At 46.1% G+C, this 19,903-nt stretch overlaps 1 protein-coding gene across 1 annotated transcript in view; it reads right to left on the bottom strand.

Moving 5' to 3' along the window:
- The window catches only part of SH2B2 (SH2B adaptor protein 2), a 72,740-nt gene that overhangs the window by 31,818 nt on the left and 21,019 nt on the right, over positions 1 to 19,903 (bottom strand). Inside the window, exon 2 of the mRNA XM_084822998.1 lies at positions 4,194 to 5,078. Coding sequence (XP_084679124.1) covers positions 4,194 to 5,051 — 858 coding nt within the window. The 5' untranslated portion in view covers positions 5,052 to 5,078. The remainder of the gene's footprint in view (positions 1 to 4,193; positions 5,079 to 19,903) is intronic.

Raw genomic sequence — 19,903 nt, forward strand, 5'->3', positions numbered from 1 at the left:
AGGTTCAATCCCCTATGTACTCTCATCAGGGAAAGTCCATTATGCAGTCTAACCGGAGGGAGGCCCTTCTCTGTGGTGACCCTCTGACTTTGGAATGCCCTCCCCACAAATGGTGCCGATGGTACAATCTTTTCGGCGCCAGATCAAAACTTATTAGTCCCAGGCAATTTGCACATCGGTGTTCAGTCAGCTTGCTTTTTGCTGCCTCTGAACTGGTTTATGAGGATTTGCTTTACTGTTTTATGGTATTATTTGTTTTGATTAGTTTTATTCATGTTTATCGTATCCTGCCCTGGTACTCCGAAGATGAACAGTAGTCTAAAAATATGTAATAAACAAACGAACCAATAAAAGCCCAGCCTCTCTTTTCTGAGGGATAAATTAAATACTGTTTTAATATGCATTGCGAGAGACTTCTCTTCGCCAAAGGCAGTAACATTCTTCAAAACTTCCAAATGATATTCTGAACGCTCTGCTTCTAACTCACTGTTCCAGTTTAGTGGAATAAAGTTCCGAATAATTTAATCGCCCTTGGTGAAGAGAAGTCTCCCTAAATGTGTCGGGAACATAAATATATTGGGAATTAAACATTGCAGATGCCTGTTAGATTTTTGTTTGGCTTTTACAGCTGTCTTTCTGATCCTCCTTGTCATTTCTTATAAATTAAGTACTGGCTTACGCTTCTTGGAGAAACGCGTCCTCCCAGCTTCTCCTTGGGGATGGGAAAAGGTTAGAAGGGAGTGAATGGAAACGCGATCTTTTGGTTGTTTGGTGACAGAGTGCCGGAACCATAAAAGAGGTTCACCGGAATGGGATTTTCAATGAGCCCTCGGCCGGGGGCGAATTCCCTTCGGTTCAGTTTTCAGGGATCACCATGGCAGGAGGAAGGGCTTTGTGTAAGACGTTTGAGCCCAACACACACACACAGGCTGCAATCTTGAAACCGCAGAAGGCCGCTGTAAGTTTCACACCCAGCTGTCACAGCAGCTGGCCCAGTGAGGGCCCTGACACATTCACACCGTTCCAAAAAGGAAACACGCTCCGCAGATTGGCGGCAACAAAGCCCTGAGGTCACAGCATGCTTTCTCTGCACCCAGGCAGCCAGCACACCACAGAAAGGGCGCAGAAGCATAACAAGAACATGGGAAACTGCCTTATGCCAAGTCAAACCACTGGGTGCGCCTTTATTTTCCCCCTTGGACAGCTGCCCGGATACACACGTCTCTAGCTCAGTAACGTGTACACTGAGCGGCAGTTTCAGACAGAAGCCTTTTCTAGCCCTACCTGAGGATGCCAAAGATTAAACCTGCGATGTTCAAGTGCTCTTCAAGTACTTGAAAGGTTGTCCCAGAGAGGAAGGCCAGGATCTCTTCTCGATATCCCAGAGTGCAGGATGCGGAATAATGGGCTCAAGTGACAGGAAGCCACATTCTGGCTGAACATCAGGAAAAACTTCCTGACTGTTAGAGCAATACGACCATAGAACCCATTCCCTAGGAAGGTGGTGGGCTCTCCCATACTGGAGGCGTTCAAGACGAGGCTGGACAGCCATCTGTCAGGGATGCTCTGACTTGGATTCCTGCATTGAGCAGGGGGTTGGACTCGATGGCCTTGTAGGCCCCTTCCAACCCTACTATTCTATGATTCTATGAAAAAATAGGGGTGTACACAAAATACATGTATATGCTTCAGAGCCTACTCTGATGCTTTCGATAAGGGCCGCTTTGCTTTGGGCAAGAAGCTCAGTGGTTAAGGCACCCTGTGACACTGTTATACTCCGAGTGTATGGGCTTTGGGCAAAGAAATCCAAAGCACCTTTCTTTTTATTATTTCTTAGGGCTGGGCTGAAGGGAAGAGTCTTTGGCAACAGGGCTCAGAAATGCTCCAAGCAGCTGGACAGGCGAGAGGGTGGCAGGAAGTTCATCCTGACCAGTGGCAGCCTATCATCAATTCTTTCAGGGGAAACCCTTGTAAAGAAGGGGGTCGCCAGCGGGGAAAGTCATCCCCCATTCCCAGATCCGTAACATAGTGCTTTACATGCGGAAGGACCCAGGTTCCTCATTCATTCATTCATTCATTCATTCATTCATTCTATTTCTATACCGCCCAGTAGCCAAAGCAATCTGGGCGATCCTCATGCATCCCTAAACTGAACCTTCATGTTCAGAGGCAGTGTACCTCTGGATATTCAGTGCTGGAGGCAAGCAATAAGGAAGGCTATTTCCATTATGTCTCAGTACAGCAAGCTGTACTGATGGAGATTAGAGTGGGAAGCTGGGCCTTTCCGCCAGCCCTGCTGAAAGACTTGATTTCCCCCCCCCTCTTCCTTCCCCATTCCTTTTTCCTTCTGTGTCATGTCTTTTTTGGATTGTAAGCCTATGGGCAGGGACTGTCCTGTTTTGCTGATTAAATGTAACCACTCTGGGAGTCTTTTTGGCTGAGGAGCAGGATAAAAATATTTTAAATGAATAAATAATTAATACATTAGATGTTTTCCCACAGTTGGTTGGAAACAGGATGTGGAACTCGACGTCAGGGGTCATAGCTCAACAGCAGAGCTCATGCTTCACATGCAAAAGATCCCATGTTCAATCCCTGGAAGCTCCAGTTGAAAAAGAGCTTGGGTAGCAGAGCTGAATGGGAAAAAGCCAATGTGGTATAGTGGTTAGAGCAGCCTTCCCCAACCTGGCGTGTTGTAGGGATACATAGCAGGGCTTTCTTGAAGGTGGCACCCTTCCTGGGTGGCAGCTTGCCAAGCAATATCTTAACTTACCAGTGGAACATAAGCAAAACCTTTTTCATTCTCAAACATCTTCCCACAAAACTGGGCACATTTTTAAAACCTTTTGAAATATCTATATACATATATATTTCCAAACTGATCTTACAAATAAAGTAGCTCTACATATTTATTAACTTTTAAATAATACGTACCATTAATTCTTCACTACAGAGCCACCATCCCCACCGCTCCCCCATTTCTAGTTTCCTTATTTTCCCTACTGTCAAACATCTCTATTTGGGATTGGCTCATCATGTTGAGTGTCATAGAAAGGCCAGCTTAGAGTAACCATAAAGATTGTGGCAAGTTCAGAAGCCCTGACCGGTTTGGCCACAGAGCAAAGAAAAAAACACGACCCATTTTACAATCACAACTGGGTGAGCATTCAACAATAAATGTAAGCTCTCCATGGGGTTTCCATCTGGCTTATGAAAAATCAAACACTAATCGTCTCATAAAACACAAGACCACACAGGTTGACCCTGCACTATTTTTGAACACGCTGACATCCGGAGGAGATGTGCTCCAAAGCAACTGGGGAAAGCCGTGTCTGATATAACTTTCATTAACTTTACGAGCAACTAAGAGGAAGCTGCTAAGACTTAACATGGGCTCCAACAGAGAAAAGTCCTTTACACTGAAACAGGTTCTTTTCATAGGTGTTGCAGACCATGCCTCTAGCCACGGGATGGAGGATGGACAATTCATCTGGGAAAACCCGGGTGCTATAGGAACAAACAACTAAGAGTGCTCGTGCAACAAATACGGGCCCTGAAGCAATTTACCAGGCCCTAGGAAGTCGTAGTCATGTGTGCAGTAAAACGTTTACCTGAAATTTGACTTGAAGGAAAAGAACCAAAATAAGTATCAACGTTGTGCAAGAGAGAGAGAGATGGTCCACATGTTAACATTACAACTCACATTTTAGCCCTTCATGCTTTAGCGACGTCCCGATTGCTGGAACATGTTTTACACGGGGCTGCCTTTGAAGCCTTCTCGGGAAAAAGTGGTTCTAGAATACGCTGCCAGTTCTCAAGCAAGGGCCACTGGAAACTTACAGTGCTAACGTTCACCTGCGTAAGTATTGTGCATACATATCTAGGACATCCTGTGACATGAGGCATTTTAATAAAATGCTTATCATTGTGATAAGCAAGGTGTGTGGGGGAAAAACCCTGCACATGCTGAAGCTGTGGTTTCATATAGTTCCCATCTAGGCAGGTGCACAATAAAAGGAATTCCTGAGCATCGGCTTCTGGAAGAAGTTGGCCAATTGTGGCAAGGAGCATTTGGTTCCCTACTGGTCCCTACCTTTTAGTCAGCTGGCTTCCCTAAAGCTACAGACTGGATCTTGCCCCATGCAAAAACACACGCCACAAAACAGGAATGTTTAAGCAATAAGGATCTTTACCTTGGGGGGAACGTAGAACTCAAGAAGGAACCTTTCCCCCTCCATCTTCACAGCTTTCCTTAGCAGCAAGCGGCACTTTTGCCACTGAGAGCTACCCACACAGTTCGTATCATCGGCAACCATGTAGCGGAGAGTTCCTTCTCTCTGGATGTCCACCAGATCCACCTTGGAAGACTGGCCCTTCGAAAGCCAGAGCTTGTGAGTCCATTTCTCCCTGGAATCGCTGTGTTCCTTGTTCCCGGGAGGACAGTGTTCCCTGTCGGACCGTCGGCTTTGTGTGGCCTCTGCCCCTGGCTCCGGTGAAGACCTCCTGTGCCACATTTCTCTCATGCCATCCACCACGCACAGGCTCATGTTTCTCAGGGAGAAGCCTTTCTTGAATCTGGGCTTAGAGGTAGTGTGGACAGAGACGTCCTCCGAGCTCCGGGACTGACCGTACGAGGAGACCTTTCGCGCCTGGACCTGCTGAGGCTGACCGAGATACCTGCTGGAGGCAACCGGGTTGTCCATGCTGTCCAGAGACTCTGTGGAGGTCTGCTCTTTCCTCGGCAAGAGGTCCCGCCCATAAGGCATGTGGCAATTCTGAAGCCCCACAAAAGGCACAATGTTGTATTTGGTGGGAGAGTTGGATACGAAAACCCTGTTGACCTCCAGGCTGAAAATGTCTAAGAAGTTGGCAGCAAAATGGTGGGAGAAGGAAGTCTCAGCTCCAGGAGTGTCGTAGTGGGGGTTCTCCTTCAGAAACTGGCAGAACTTCTGGGCAAAGTCCACAGCAGCAGCCTGAGCATGAAGTTCGCAGAATTCCCTCCAGTCGGGAAGCTGGGAGGGAGGTTCTTGACAAAGGGCATCACCATTCATGACTGTTCCATTCCACCTACCAGCAAACTGCCAAAAAGGCAAGAGAGAAAGAGACCGAGATGGTGAGAAACAGACAATCCTCTTCCACTACCCCTAGCCACCCAATTGCTCTGAACGAAAGAACTACCCTGCCCTAGAAGAGAGATTGCTAAAGCAGAGTTTTGCTGAGTTTTGGCTTTGATGGGAGCCTCTGGCCTGATTCAGATGTCGGGGACAAACACTGTTTCATCATGGGGGCTCATGCCTCTGGCTCGTGTTCTCCCTCCTGCTCTCTCATGTGCCAATTATCCTCCGTCCCCCACCCCCACTACTGGTTGCAATAACTATCCATTTGTGGAGACGTTCAAATCCATCTCGAAGTGGGTTTACAGCTCAGTTCTGGAGGCAAACTATGGTTTGAAGTAACCATAGTTTGCCTTGTTTGGATGGCACAGCAAGCTATAGTCATTAGGCTTGCCACCTTTTTTTTTTTTTAAATAGTAGTTGAATCATCTATTTAAAATCAATCTGATTAATCTATCAATTAAATTTGCATAAGGGTAGAGCACCCTTCCTCAACCTGGTGCCCTTCAGATGTGTTGGACTGCAAGATCCATCAGTTTAGCAATGAATGGCCATGCTGGCTGGGAACTATGGGAATTGTAGTCCAACATATCTGGAGGGCACCAAGTTGGGAAAGGCTGGGGGAAAGAAACTTACTTGGTTTTTCAATGATGGATACACACGTGTTATAACAGACAGCTTAAGAAGAGGCACTCCATGGTGTGTGTGAGAAAAGTGAGGTGGGGGGATGCAATTTTTCAGAGGATACTTATCATCTGCAATTTTATGAGTACTTTTATTTTGGGGGGGGGAAAGTATTTTTTTAAACTGCTGCCCAGTTAGTTGGAAGCACCTTTTAGTTGATCAAAAATGCACTTAAAATCGTTAATCCGATTGATTAAACATTACAAACTAATTGCCATTGCAAACCAGACTCACAGTGCATCCTTGAGCATGTTTACCTAGAAGCAAGTCCCACTATGTTTAATGGGGCTTACTCCCAGAATTGCAACCTGAAAAAGGAAGGATGTAAGCTCAAGGCAGGTCCCGCAAGTCAAACCATGCTTTGATTGCAACATCTGCTCTTGGGCAATTGGGGCTGTTCACACAACACTCTAACCCACACTCAGTGGCTGAGTGTGGGTTGTTTGTTGAACCGTGGCTTGTTTGTTGAACTGTGGGTTAGCGTATTGTCTGAACCCAGGACATTTTCTGCAAGGTGGCTTGTTAACCATGCAGTGTGGCTTGTTAACCACCCTGAACAACCCAACAACAAACCATGGGTTCTCAAGGTGGCTTGTTCGAGAAAGATAAGCCACGCTGCAGTTACCAAGCCACCCTGCGGAAAATGTCTGGGTTCAGACATGCTAACCCACATTTCAATAAACAACCCACAGTTCAACAACATGTTGCACGAGCGCAGTCAATGTAAACAACTCTGTTCTACAAAAGTATCCAAATTTCAACCCAAATGGCAAAATCCACAGTGTAATCAGCATAAGCAAAATGAAGAAAACGCGTTTTTATTGTCACGTTTGTATCTCTATCCTTCCACTGAGGAACTCAGAGTGGCATATGTGGGGTTATCCTCACAACAAAGGTCCGTAGAAGAGCCCCTAGCCATTCCACACACAGGGGGTCAAGGACCTCTACCTAAGGCTCTGGAGAAAGCCACTGCCAGTCAAATATGACACTATCCGCTTAGATGAACCACTAGAGCAATTCAGCGTAAGACAACTTACTGTGGTATTTTATGGTTAAATTGTAGCGGTGAAGTTGTGATTATGTCTACCGCTTTGATAAGTTTGCTGGGAAGCAGTAGATAAACTTCATTAAATACATATATAAATAAATAACTGCCCCACATTTATCAGAAAGAGCCCCTGTTTTCTTCAGCCTCTTCCTTGGAAGTCACTGGCCCTATTTTTGCGTTTTGGAAATGCCTTATTAATACAGGTTGTTAGCCAGAGTTGCTACAGTCAACATTCTTCAGGGATTCAGCCACCCTTCACCCTGGTCTCTACTTATTTGGAAATAATTATCGGCCACCCTTTGGCAAATGCTGCCAGGTCTTAGAATAAAGTAACTGGGTTTCTTTGCCTTGATTTGTTTTTTTAATTAATTAATTAATTACATTTATATCCTGCCTTTTTTCCTCTTTAAGGAACCCAGGGCGGCATACATACTCCCCCTCCTCCTCCCCATTTTATCCTCACAACAACCCTGTGAGGTTGGTTGGGCTGAGAGTCTGTGACTGGCCCAAAGTCACCCAGCGAGCTTCCGTGGCTGAGCGGGGACTAGAACCCGGATCTCCGAACTCCCAGTCCAACACTCTCGCCGCTACACCACACCGGCTCTCAACTGTATGCAGTTGAAATATGTTTATCGCATAAACAAATGCATTACAGTGGAAGATCACGTGTGTGCGCGCACACACACACACACACACACACACACACCGAGGAGAGGGGACAGCCCAGCACTGTGCTACTGCTGCGAGACAACTAATAACACCAATGTCAAAAAAGTCTATTTTTAACAGAGCCTTTTTAGCTTCATGGGCTTAATAAAAGGGGGCATGCCATCCCCAGTACTCAGCCATCCTTGCCATAAACCATTTTAATAAAGAGACTCTTTAGCATTCCAAGATGTGACATGGATAAATAATGCAGAGCACACAAAATTCGAGTTATTACTGTCTCAGCGACTCAAGAGCCAGCTGGGAGGAGAGTCCCCCAGTAGGTCAGGTAATGCAAAAGACATCCGAGGGTGGGTCTGGGGCACAGGTCTCTCAGGGGTGAGTTCTGCCCTTAGCAAGCGTAGCGTTCCATTATTTATGCAGCACCATCGAAGCTCATGACTGAATTTTCAATGCAAGGGGATACAGGTCCCAGCCAGCTCCCTGGGAGTTTACGAACAAAACTCGACAGTGGGGATTCACAACCGAAGGGGGGAATAATCCAACCGAGACTCGTCTTCCAGGGGTCAATGCTAACTCGAGCGTTAAAGCCAAAATGGTTTCAGTGTCATGCTCATTCCTGGACAGAATTATCCAGAACCCTTTTCAAATGCAAAGACTGCAGGGCGTCAGCGCTGGAAATACACTTCTGCTTTGACCGAGGATAAACTCCTGAGCTGACAGGGCGAAAAGCAGGCAGGGAAGCCCGCGAGACATAAATGAAGGTTAGAAGGTGCAGCAGCAGGAGGAAAGAGGTCCCTTTAGAGTTGAGCTAACAGGTTTGCAAAGTGCTCAACCAAACAGCGGAATCCAGAGCGGCGCTGACATTTTGCAGGGGCAAGCAACATCCATGGAACCCTCGCTGCCTTTTCTACCTGGCTCGCTCATACAGATGCGGACAACTTGTGACAAGTGGACCGAGCCACATCTATATAACTGTGAAAAGATACACAACCCCATCTCCTTCCCCAGAGGAATCTTGTCAAAATAAGATTTTCCCAGCATGGATCCACAGATTTCTATCCGTTCAGACTTTTGATTTCAGTGTTTCTGCGGCTCTGCAACTGTTTATCCCAGCCGCTGGTGTTTGGAGGCATCCCGCCGCTGAGCATGGCAGTTCCACTGAGCAATTATGGCTAATGGCCACAGATAAACCCATCCGCCACCGTTTGGGATATGAGACCCCAACTTTCCCTCCCCTTCGTTGGCACAGCCGATTGCTCAGGGCCTCCCTTTTTCGCCACTTTAACTGAAACATCACTGCAGCTGTTGCGTTTTTGCCTTTGCTGAGTCTAATAGGCCGATTATTCTATTAAATCAGTGGTTTTCAAGTAGTGCTCTGGAGAGCCATGGGGTTCCTCAATAAGAGGATCAGGAACAGCAGATGAGCTTTCCTGAAGACTGTTTGCCCACTCCTACTGACCCTCCCTGGCCACAGAAGAGTTCCAGGCCCACACTCACTTCAAGCGCCAATGTGTTGACAGTAGGATCCTAGGCTTGTTTACTCAGACGTAAGTGCCAATGTGTTCAATGGAGTTTACTCCCCTAGTGAGTGCAGTTATGCTTGTAGCCTTGTAGGGCAATCCTACTTGTCTATTTAGAAGCACCATTATGTTCAATGGAATTTACTCCCAAATAAGTGTGTATAGGATTGCAGCCTTAAAGGGCTTGTGGGTAATCACGTACTAAGTTCCATTTATTTTAATGGGGCATTGCTTCACATCTGGTTGCAATGGCTCTTTATAATAACTAATAAATTTACTATGATTAAAAAGATAAAGGTGTCCCGAACCAGTCGTGTCCGACTCTAGGGTGTGGTGCTCATCTCCATTTCTAAGCCGAAGAGCCAGCGCTGTCCGAAGACGCTTCCGTGGCCATGTGGCCGGCATGACTGAACACCGAGGTGCACGGAACGCTGCTACCTTTCCCGCCGAAGCGGTACCTATTTATCTACTTGCAATTTCTTGCTTTCGAACTGCTAGGTTGGCAGGAGCTGGGACTGAAGACGGGAGCTCACTCCGTCACGCGGCACTCGGGTCTCAAACTGCTGACCTGCCGACCTTCCGGTCTGCAGTTCAGTGTCTTAACCACTAAGCCACCGTGGCCCCTTACTATGATTATATTATTATTATTATTACTACTACTACTACTACTACTACATGTTTCTTGAATTAAAAAGGGCTAACCAAATAATCTTTTCTAGCAAGTTGCTGGACATGACTGTGTGTGTGTGTTCTTTGTGTTTTCTTTTCAAATAGACCTTTTAATAATTCTGAATTAGGGTGACTGGATACTTCAAACAAAGTAAGTGACTGAATTTGTATTGTAAAATTTTACAAAGCTGTATAATCTTAGAAAAGGGCATGGCTGTGAGGGGGTGTGGCTATCATGAAGGGACCCTGAACTTCTGAATTTGCCATGACACTACTGATAACAGTACAACCAGAATAAAACCTGGCAGCAATGCAGAGATTTAAAATACAGACTTAAAACACCAGAGCTAAAAGACTAGGAAGCTAAAATGTGAAAATTCTGGGAGAATAAAAAGGTCTGGCGGTGGAAGAACAACGTAGGCTATTCATTAGACAAGTCTTCCCTCCACGTAGACAACCGTCACAATGGCGCGTAGTTTAATGTAAGGTGCAGAAAATAGAAACCAAGATAAACAAAGGGCTGGAGCAACTCCCCTGCGAGGAAAGGTCTGTGACTGTTTAGCCTAGCAAAAATGTGAGTAAGCAGAGACATGACCAGTGCACAAAATTACACATGGCCTGATTTGTCTCACCCCCTTTTAAAGCCATCCAAATTTGTGGCCATCGCTACCTCTTGTGGTAGCTAATTCCATAGCTTGATTCTGCTCTGTGTGAAGTACTTCCTTTGATTTGTCCCGGATCTCCCAACAATCAGCTTCCTGGTATGACTCCTGGGGTTCTGGGGTGACCCCAATCAGCTTCCTGGGATGACCCCCTGGGTTCTAGGATTATGAGAGAGGGAGAAAAATGCCTCCCTATCCACTTTCTCCAGATCAGGCATATCTACGTGCATGTCCGAGGAATCTAATCTTTACAAATTCCTATATGAACGGGCAACCCCAAGCAGAGCACATTACAGCAGTCCAGCTGGGATGTAGCTAAGGCACGCATGACCATGGCCAGATCAGACAACTGGATCTTCAAAGCTGGGCACGCTTACAGGTGGGGGCGGGGGCACTGCAATGTTAATGAAACATTGCAGGGGACTTAAATCCGGATCTCCCGACTCCCAGTCTAACACTCTAGCCACTACACCACACATTCTTCTTTACTTTTCTACATCAAAAAGGTGCTGATTCCCAGGTAAATGTGTTTTGCAGTTGTGAAGCGGAAGCAAACTCCATTTTATTCCTGCAGTCATGATTGTGCTTTGATCTGTGAGTTTCAACTGTGAAAGTGCACACGCTCCGGGCAGTTTTTTTAAAATTAGGGTTGGCGCACCGTTTTGTTGTTCTAATACCTCAGGGATATAGAAGCAGTTTTAAGGCAAGGAGTGGTGGTTGGGGGACGGGAGGGAAAGAGAAATGTTAATTGTGTTAACACTGAAGTAATATATAATATGTTCACAGGAAAGCCCCTCCCCCCGCCCCCCGCAAAAAGGCCAATAAGTCCTTTATAAAATGAGTAAAAAAGCAGATAGAAATGGGATGGCACGGACTCTTGGGCGCGAAAGTGACACGGACTGGAAATAGATTTATTCATCCATCCCTAGTTTAACTATCATGGCACATGGTTGACAGACCTATATCTTAAGTGAATTTGGCTACTCCAAAACCATTCGGTTTCACCACTTAAATTGGAAAAATAACCTACTCTCCCAGTGGAGGCTTCGCACCTTGGAGAGCTCCTTTAGAGTTCTGACTGAATCCTGGAGCGCGTTCACCGCCCCTCAGCTTCCACTGCGCTCTCCAGCTTTGATGTTATGCCTAACCCTAACGTAATTCCATCTAGTCTAGCATTCTGCTGCCCAACCTGACGCCGCTAAAGAAATACGCAAGCAGGACATGAGGGTAACCCCCCCTTGACATTCGTCCCCCAACTTCTAGCATTCAGTGGCGTGTTTCCTCTGAACCATGAAGGTGCCATGCAGCCACCATTTTTACTAGCAGTAAATAGACATCTCCTCCATCATTGTGTCTGCAAGAACTCAATTTGCCCTTCCTTTGCTGAACCAAAATTCACTCTTACCATCTTTCCCCACCCCCCTCCGCCACTCCATACTTCCCCCAAGCTTCTGGAACTAAAACAGACTGACAGTTGAACTCTTCCTTGTCAGATTGATTCTCCATCAGACAAGACACAGCTAGCTGGCCTGGTCACAAAGCTCTGGAGATCAGCTCTTCCTCCGGTATAATACACAGAACGTAGTTCCATTCTTCATTGCTTCCTCCCTTAAGATATTACCGGGATGATGGGTCTTCTTGATGGACGGATTCATCCATTCAAGGCTCAGCTCAGTGGTCTTGGAGCAACGGACGGGAACACCATAAAGATCTCTCTCTGGCACGCACGCACACACGCATCAAAGCTTCCAGAAAGTTCAGACCTCTCAGCTGTATTTTAACCAGGGCTGTGTTTTCTGGGTCACCCACCAACATTTTGTGCCAAGATAGTATTCCACGACCTTAAAGCCAGGGACTGAGAAAACAAACCAACATTTGTTCGATCGTCTACCAGACAAACCCTAGGTAGGGTAACAAACCATGGGTTAAATAAACCCATCTTTCTGGTTATCTCCCACATATTGTTTTGTTTACTTACTTTCAGTATTGCTACGCTGCCTTTCTAAAGGATACTCATGAAATACTTAAGAGCCTAAATCGAGAGAAGAAAAACATTCAAACTACTTTTAAACAGCAAACTTAAAATGCCAGTCAAAAGCTGCTTTTTCCACACAGTTCATTCAATTTACTGCCTGTTTGCTTATGGCAGATTTAGTCACTCCAGGCGCCCAGCTGTACTGAAGTCTGGAGTAAATGACAGGACATGTCTCTCAAGCCACTTTCCTAAAACCCTTCGCTTCACCTGTTTCGTCCAAACTAACTTTTCCAAGAGAGAGAGTGTGAGTGTGTGAGAGCGAGAGCGAGGGAGCGTGTTTAAACCCAAACACAACTTCTTCCCCCACTGTCATCTCCCCATCCTCCATTTACCCTTGGTTCCATCTTCTGCTCAGTGTCAAATTTTAGACTGCAAGCGCCTTGGGGCAGGGTCTCTCTCTCCCCCCCCTTTTTTCATCTCTCCAATATACCAAGAGAGATAGAAGTGACAATCACTACAGACCAAGTTGCTGGGGGGGGGGGGAGAGATGCCGCAAGCAACTGAATAGAGAATAACACAGGGAACAGAGGATAATAATAACCCATCCTTGGTGTGCAAAGATTGGGACGTTCTCATCGCAGCGCCGTACAGAATGCTCTCATCACTCCCGGGCCAACAGCCGTTCAAAGGCCCTCATAAGAATCAAACTGGGAAGAGCCACTTGGAAATGCAGATCTTGATCATTAGCGATACGTCCGCACTCCCAAGCGAAGGCTCTCTTTCATCAGCCTCCAACATGAAAGAGTGTGTGTGTGTGGGGGGGGGGGGTGAGAGCAGGCAGCACTTTGGGGTTGCAAGGCTGGGGGTGGGGGGCTCAAGAGAAACTGTGACTGCCAGGAAGAAGAGGGTGCCAAAGCTCCAGAGGCCTTTTAAATCCAGACCACGACAATTAATATTGCACAAATTAATGGCATGGGGGGGGCAGTTGGCAGCTTCTCTTCTCTCAGTGGAATAAGATGCACGTTTTGCATAGAGGTGGTGAATGAATGAGGAGCAATCGAGGGGTGTAATCAAGCCCCTCCCGTGAACTGCTTAAAAATCAAGACAGGATTGCTGGTGAGAAATAGGAGAACAGGTCTGAATTTAGATAAAAGAAAAGCAGCAAAGCCTGCCAAAAGAAGTGAGGCGGGTGGCTTCCAGGAAGAGGGCCTTTTTTGCTGTGGCCCCCCGGCTGTGGAAGGAGCTCCCGAGAGAGGTTCGCCTGGCGCCTACGTGGTACTCCTTCTGGTGCCAGGTGAAGACCTTTTGATTCTCCCTAGCATTTTAGCTCCCTAGTCTTTTAGCTTTGGTGTTTTAAATCTGCATTTTAGATCTCTGCATTGCTGCCAGGTTTTATTCTGGTTGTATTGTTATATTGTGGTTTTAATGCTTTTATATTGTTTTATCCTGTGCTTTTTGGTTTTAATTTTTGTGAGCCGCCCAGAGAGCTTCAGCTATTGGGCAGTATAGAAATGGAATGGAATGGAATGGAGAAAGAAAGAAAGAAAGAAAGGCCCACTGACTGCACTGTGAGCCCCCCCCTCAAATAGTGGTGCAGCTAGGACAGGCCTTGGGGGGGGCAAAGTCCCGGGGCAGGGGCAAATGCCCACCCAGACAGCGGCAGTTGATTGGGACAGCAGTAACAGGCCCAGCATCAACACCTGGGCTGAGATGGACATTAAAAAAAAACATGTTATGGTCAGGGGGTGGCTGGCTTGGCAGATACCTGTTTTCAGATGTTTGTTTCATTATTTATTTATTACATTTATATCCCACCTTTTTTCCTCCTTAAGGAAGCCAAGGCGGCATACATAGTTCTCCTTCTCCTCCATTTTATCCTCACAACAACAACCCTGTGAGGTGGGTTGGGCTGAGAGTCTGTGACTGGCCCAAAGTCACCCAGTGAGCTTCCATGGCTGAGTGGGGACTAGAACCCGGATCTCCCGGCTCCCAGTCCAACACTCAAGCCACTGCACCACACATTATTTTTAATTTTAACATCGTATATTATCCTTTTCTACAACAAAACGGTGTTGATTCCCAGGTAAATGTGTTTTGCAGTTGTGAAGCGGAAGCAAACTCCATTTTATTCCTGCAGTCATGATTGTGCTTTGATTTGTGAGTTTTAAATGTGAAACTGCACATGCTCAGGGTGGGTTTTTTTAAATGAGGGTTGGCGCACCGTTTTGTTGTTCTGATACACCAGGGATATAGAAGCAGTTTTAACGCAAGGAATGTGGTTGGAGGACGGGAGGGGAAGAGAAATGTTAATTTCGTGCTTCACCACTGAAGTAATATATAATATGTTCACAGGAAAGCCTGTCCCTCCGCCCCATGCAAAAAGGCCAGTAAGTCCAAGGTCTAAAATTACCTAGCTGCATCACTGCCCCCAAATCCCAGGAACAGACTGTCTTTACTCAGGGATTATGGAAAAGGCTCTCTGCACATGCTCAGAGATCCTTCACAGGCTTCAAGCTGAAAACGTTTCACAGTAGCTTACACTAAGCCCTGAAAGCCATATAGTTATTGCTGGAGTAGAAATAATTGACTTTGGCTGAGAGTACTTATTTCCTGCCCCTTCATGGATCACTGCCTTGTTGTGGCGAAGGGGCTTGCGTAACTCAGTGAAGCCATAAGCTATGCCGTGCAGGGCCACCCAAGACGGACAGGTCATGGCAGAGAGTTCTGACAAAATGTGGTCCACTGGAGAAGGAAATGGCAACCCACTCCAGGATTCTTGCCAAGAAAACCCCATGGAACGTATCACAAGGCTAAAAGAGATGACGCCGGAAGATGAGCCCCTCAGGTCGGAAGGTGTCCAATATGCTACTGGGGAAGAGCAGAGGGTATTTCCAAGTAGTGCCAGAAAGAGTGAAGCGGCTGGGCCAAAGCCGAAAGGACACTCAGCTGTGGATGTGTCTGGCGGTGAAAAGAAAATCCGATGCTGTAAAGAACAATATTGTTTAGGAACCTGGAATGTCAGATCAATGAATCAAGGTAAGCTGGAGGTGGTCAAACATGAGATGGCAAGATTGAACATCGACATCTTGGGAATCAGCGAACTCAAACGGACAGGCATGGGTGAATTTAATTCAGGTGACCATCATATCTACTGCTGTGGGCAAGAATCCCTTAGAAGAAATGGAGTAGCACTCATAGTCAACAAAAGGGTGGGAAAAGCAGTACTGGGGTACAATCTTAAAAACGATAGAATGATCTCAGTACGAATCCAAGGCAAACCATTCAACATCACAGTAATTCAAGTCTATGCCCCAACCACTGAGGCCGAAGAAGCTGAGGTTGATCGGTTCTATGAAGACCTACAACACCTTCTAGAACTAACACCAAAAAAAGATGTCCTCTTCATCATAGGGGATTGGAATGCTAAAGTAGGAAGTCAAGAAATCACCGGGATAACAGGCAGGCATGGCCTTGGTGTACAAAATGAAGCAGGACAAAAGCTAATAGAGTTTTGCCAAGAGAACATGCTGATCATAGCAAACACTCTTTTCCAACAGCACAAGAGGCGACTCTACACATGGACGTCACCAGATGGTCAATATCGAAATCAGATTGATTATGTCCTTTGCAGCCAAAGATGGAGAAGCTCCATACAGTCAGTAAAAACAAGACCTGGAGCTGACTGTGGCTCAGATCATGAGCTGCTTCTTGCAAAATTTCGGCTTAAATTGAAGAACGTCGGGAAAACCACTAAACCGTTCAGGTATGACCTAAATCATATCCCTGATGAATATACAGTGGAGGTGAGGAATAGATTTCAGGGATTAGACCTGATAGACAGAGTGCCTGAGGAACTATGGACGGAGGTCCGTAACATTGTTCAGGAGGCAGCAACTCAATCCATCCCAAAGAAAAAGAAATGCAAGAAAGCAAAGTGGCTGTCTGATGAGGCTTTACAAGTAGCTCACGAAAGAAGGGAAGCGAAAAGCAAGGGAGAAAGGGGAAGATATACCCAACTGAATGCAGAGTTCCAGAGAATAGCAAGGAGAGACAAGAAGGCCTTCTTAAATGAACAATGCAAAGAAATCGAGGAAAACAACAGAATGGGAAAGACTAGAGATCTCTTCAAGAAAATTGGAGATCTCAAGGGAACGTTTTGTGCAAAGACGGGCATGATAAAGGACCAAGAAGGCAGGGACCTAACAGAAGCAGATGAGATTAAGAAGAGGTGGCAAGAATACACAGGAGAACTATACAGGAAAGATCTGAATGTCCCTGATAGCCATGATAGTGCGGTCACTAAACTTGAGCCGGACATCCTAGAGAGTGAAGTCAAGTGGGCCTTAGGAAGCATTAGTAACAACAAAGCTAGCGGAGATGACAGTATTCCAGCCGAGCTATTTAAAATCCTAAAAGATGATGCTGTTAAAGTGCTGCATTCAATATGCCAACAAATCTGGAACACTCAACAGTGGCCACAAGACTGGAAAAGGTCAGTTTACATTCCAATTCCAAAGAAGGGCAACGCCAAAGAGTGTTCAAACTACCGCACAATTGCGCTCATTTCACATGCCAGAAAGGTGATGCTCAAAATCCTACAAGCTAGGCTTCAGCAGTATGCGAACCGAGAACTACTGGAAGTACAAGCTGGGTTTAGAAGAGGCAGAGGAACTAGAGATCAAATCGCCAACATTTGCTGCATCATGGAGAAAGCAAGAGAATTCCAGAAAAACGTCTATTTCTGTTTCATTGACTACGCTAAAGCCTTTGATTGTGTGGATCACAACAAACTGTGGCAAATTCTTAAAGTGATGGGAGTACCAGACCACCTTACCTGTCTCCTGAGAAACCTGTACGAGGGTCAAGAAGCAACAGTAAGAACCAGACATGGAAAAACCGATTGGTTCAAAATTGGGAAAGGAGTACGACAAGGCTGCATATTGTCACCCTGCTTATTTAACTTATATGCAGAGTACATCATGAGAAATGCCGGGTTGGATGAATCAGAGGTCGGAATTAAGATTGCTGGGAGAATTATCAACAACCTCCGATATGCAGACGATACCACCCTAATGGCAGAAAACGAAGAGGATCTAAAGAGCCTCTTGTTGAGGGTGAAAGAGGAGAGTGCAAAAGCTGGTTTGAAACTCAACATTAAAAAAACTAAGATCATGGCATCTGGCCCCATCACTTCCTGGCATATAGAAGGGGAAGAAATGGAAGCAGTGACAGATTTTACTTTCTTGGGCTCCAAGATCACCGCAGACGGTGACTGTAGCCATGAAATTAAAAGACGCTTGCTCCTGGGGAGGAAAGCTATGGCCAACCTAGACAGCATAGTAAGAAGCAGAGACATCACCTTGCCGACAAAGGTCCGTCTAATCAAAGCTATGGTTTTCCCAGTAGTAATGTATGGCTGTGAGAGCTGGACTATAAGGAAGGCTGAGCGCCGAAGAATTGATGCTTTTGAACTGTGGTGCTGGAGAAGACTCTTACGAGTCCCCTGGACTGCAAGGAGGTCAAATCAGTCCATCCTAAAGGAAATCAACCCTGAGTGCTCATTGGAAGGACAGATAATGAAGCTGAAGCTCCAATATTTTGGCCACCTAATGCGAAGAGAAAACTCCCTGGAAAAGACCCTGATGCTGGGAAAGACTGAAGGCAAAAGGAGAAGGGGACGACAGAGGATGAGATGGCTAGATAGCATCACGGATGCAATGAATATGAACTTGAGCACGCTCCGGGAGAGAGCGCAGGACAGGAAGGCCTGGCGTGCTATGGTCCATGGGGTCACGAAGAGTCGGACACGACTGAACGACTGAACAACAACAACAACTTATTTCCTGCCCTCCAGTACAGCACAGGCAGGCAGAAAGTAGATCAGGAACTACCGGTAGATCGCCCAGTGATCTGCAGTAGTTCGGCAAGGGTTTTTGACTCCCAGTTGTCTAACGAATGACTCTTAAAATGACTCTTTCCACCTATATGAGGCTGATGAAATGAAGAGAGCCAGGGATGGACATTCGTGTGAAAGGACCGTGAGTGCAGTTTGCGTCCAGTACCAAAAATACAGTCCTAAACTCAGAATGTGCTCAGAGGCACTCTGTTCTTTAGTTTTAAGTGCATGTCCTTTGCACCCAGCTCTGGTTGGTGGATCTTTGGAATCTACTAAAAAAACAAAGTCAATCTGACAAGCTAACCGCTCACACCTGCAGTACAGAATAATGGACGACTCAGGGCTCAGTCTTAAAATGACACAAGCTGGTTCTGAACGTACCACATCCCCTGATCAAGCCTGAAGAGATGCAAGGAAGAAATTGCATTGCAGACGTTTCTCGATCTCTCACAGCCTTTGCACATGAAAATCCACTCCTGGTTACCCCCAGCTTTGTTCATTTTAGCAGCATAATTTAGGACAGGGAGGGGAAGGGAGGGAGGGACATTTTGTGGCTGCTATCGCTAAACAGCTGAGAGTCAAAAATCCTTGGCGACCTACTGCAAAACACCCAGAGCCACCAGTACAGCCAGACCTACCTTCTGTCCACCCCTGATTTAGCAAACATAACTGAGAGCCACAGGCACATTCCTCATCCATGGATTCATCTAGTCTTTTTTCAAAGCCCATCTAAGCTAGTGACCATCAACTCATCATGTGGCAGTGAGTTCCAGAGATTCGCTGTGTGCCATGTAAAGAAATGACATTTTTGTCTCTCCAGAATCTCCTGGCGTGACTTTGGGCAAGTCACCGATCCTCAGCCTAACCTACCTCACAGGGTCAGTGTGAGGATAAAATTAAGATTAGGAGGGTCATATAAGCCACCTTGGGTTCATTGCAAGAGGAAAAAAAAGGCAAGATCTAAATGTAATAATAAATCAAGTAATGGTATTCCAAAGGAGAAATAATTTCTCTATCTACTTTTACACACTATGTATAATTTTATAAACCTCGATCGCGTTTCCCACACACACACATTTACTTGCCCTTCTTCTTAACTAAACAGCCCCAAAGCGCTCCAACTTCGCCTCACAGGGGAGATGCTCCAGTCCCGTGATAATTTTGGATTCTCTTTCCTGTGCTTTTTCCATCTCCCGTTTGCCAAGCCGAAAAAAGGATGGGGTGAAGAACACGCCAAAAAAGAAAAAAAGGGGAGCGAGTGGGATGGAAAAAGAGAGGCAGAAAGAGGAACAGAATGTAAGCAAAGAGGGGCTTTTTGAGGAGCTGTTTCAGCTGAAGCAAGGCCTCTAAGCAGAGTGACCCCGTTGCCATAGCTCTTGGGGCCATCGATGGAAATTCGCAGCGCTCGCCTTTTCACACCACCATCTGCAATCTGTTTCCAGTCGAGCAAACAGTCATTCCTCTGTCTTGTACCAAACCAGGAAGGCAAAGACCCTTTTGTGACTGGAGTTCTAATCGAGAATAACTTTGCACTCTGAAGAAGCTGCCCTGGCCCCTTCCTTCAAGCCTCCCAATATCAAGGCAGTCTTTCTTAACCAACCCTCCCCCCCAATGCTGTTGCAAAATGCAACACCGTCACTTTTAAGCATAATGATGTTTTAACTGG

This window comes from Heloderma suspectum, chromosome 16 (genome assembly GCF_057233095.1).
Source record: "Heloderma suspectum isolate Gila_16-S chromosome 16, 16-S_ref, whole genome shotgun sequence".
In the NCBI taxonomy this organism is placed as follows: Eukaryota; Metazoa; Chordata; class Lepidosauria; order Squamata; family Helodermatidae; genus Heloderma; species Heloderma suspectum.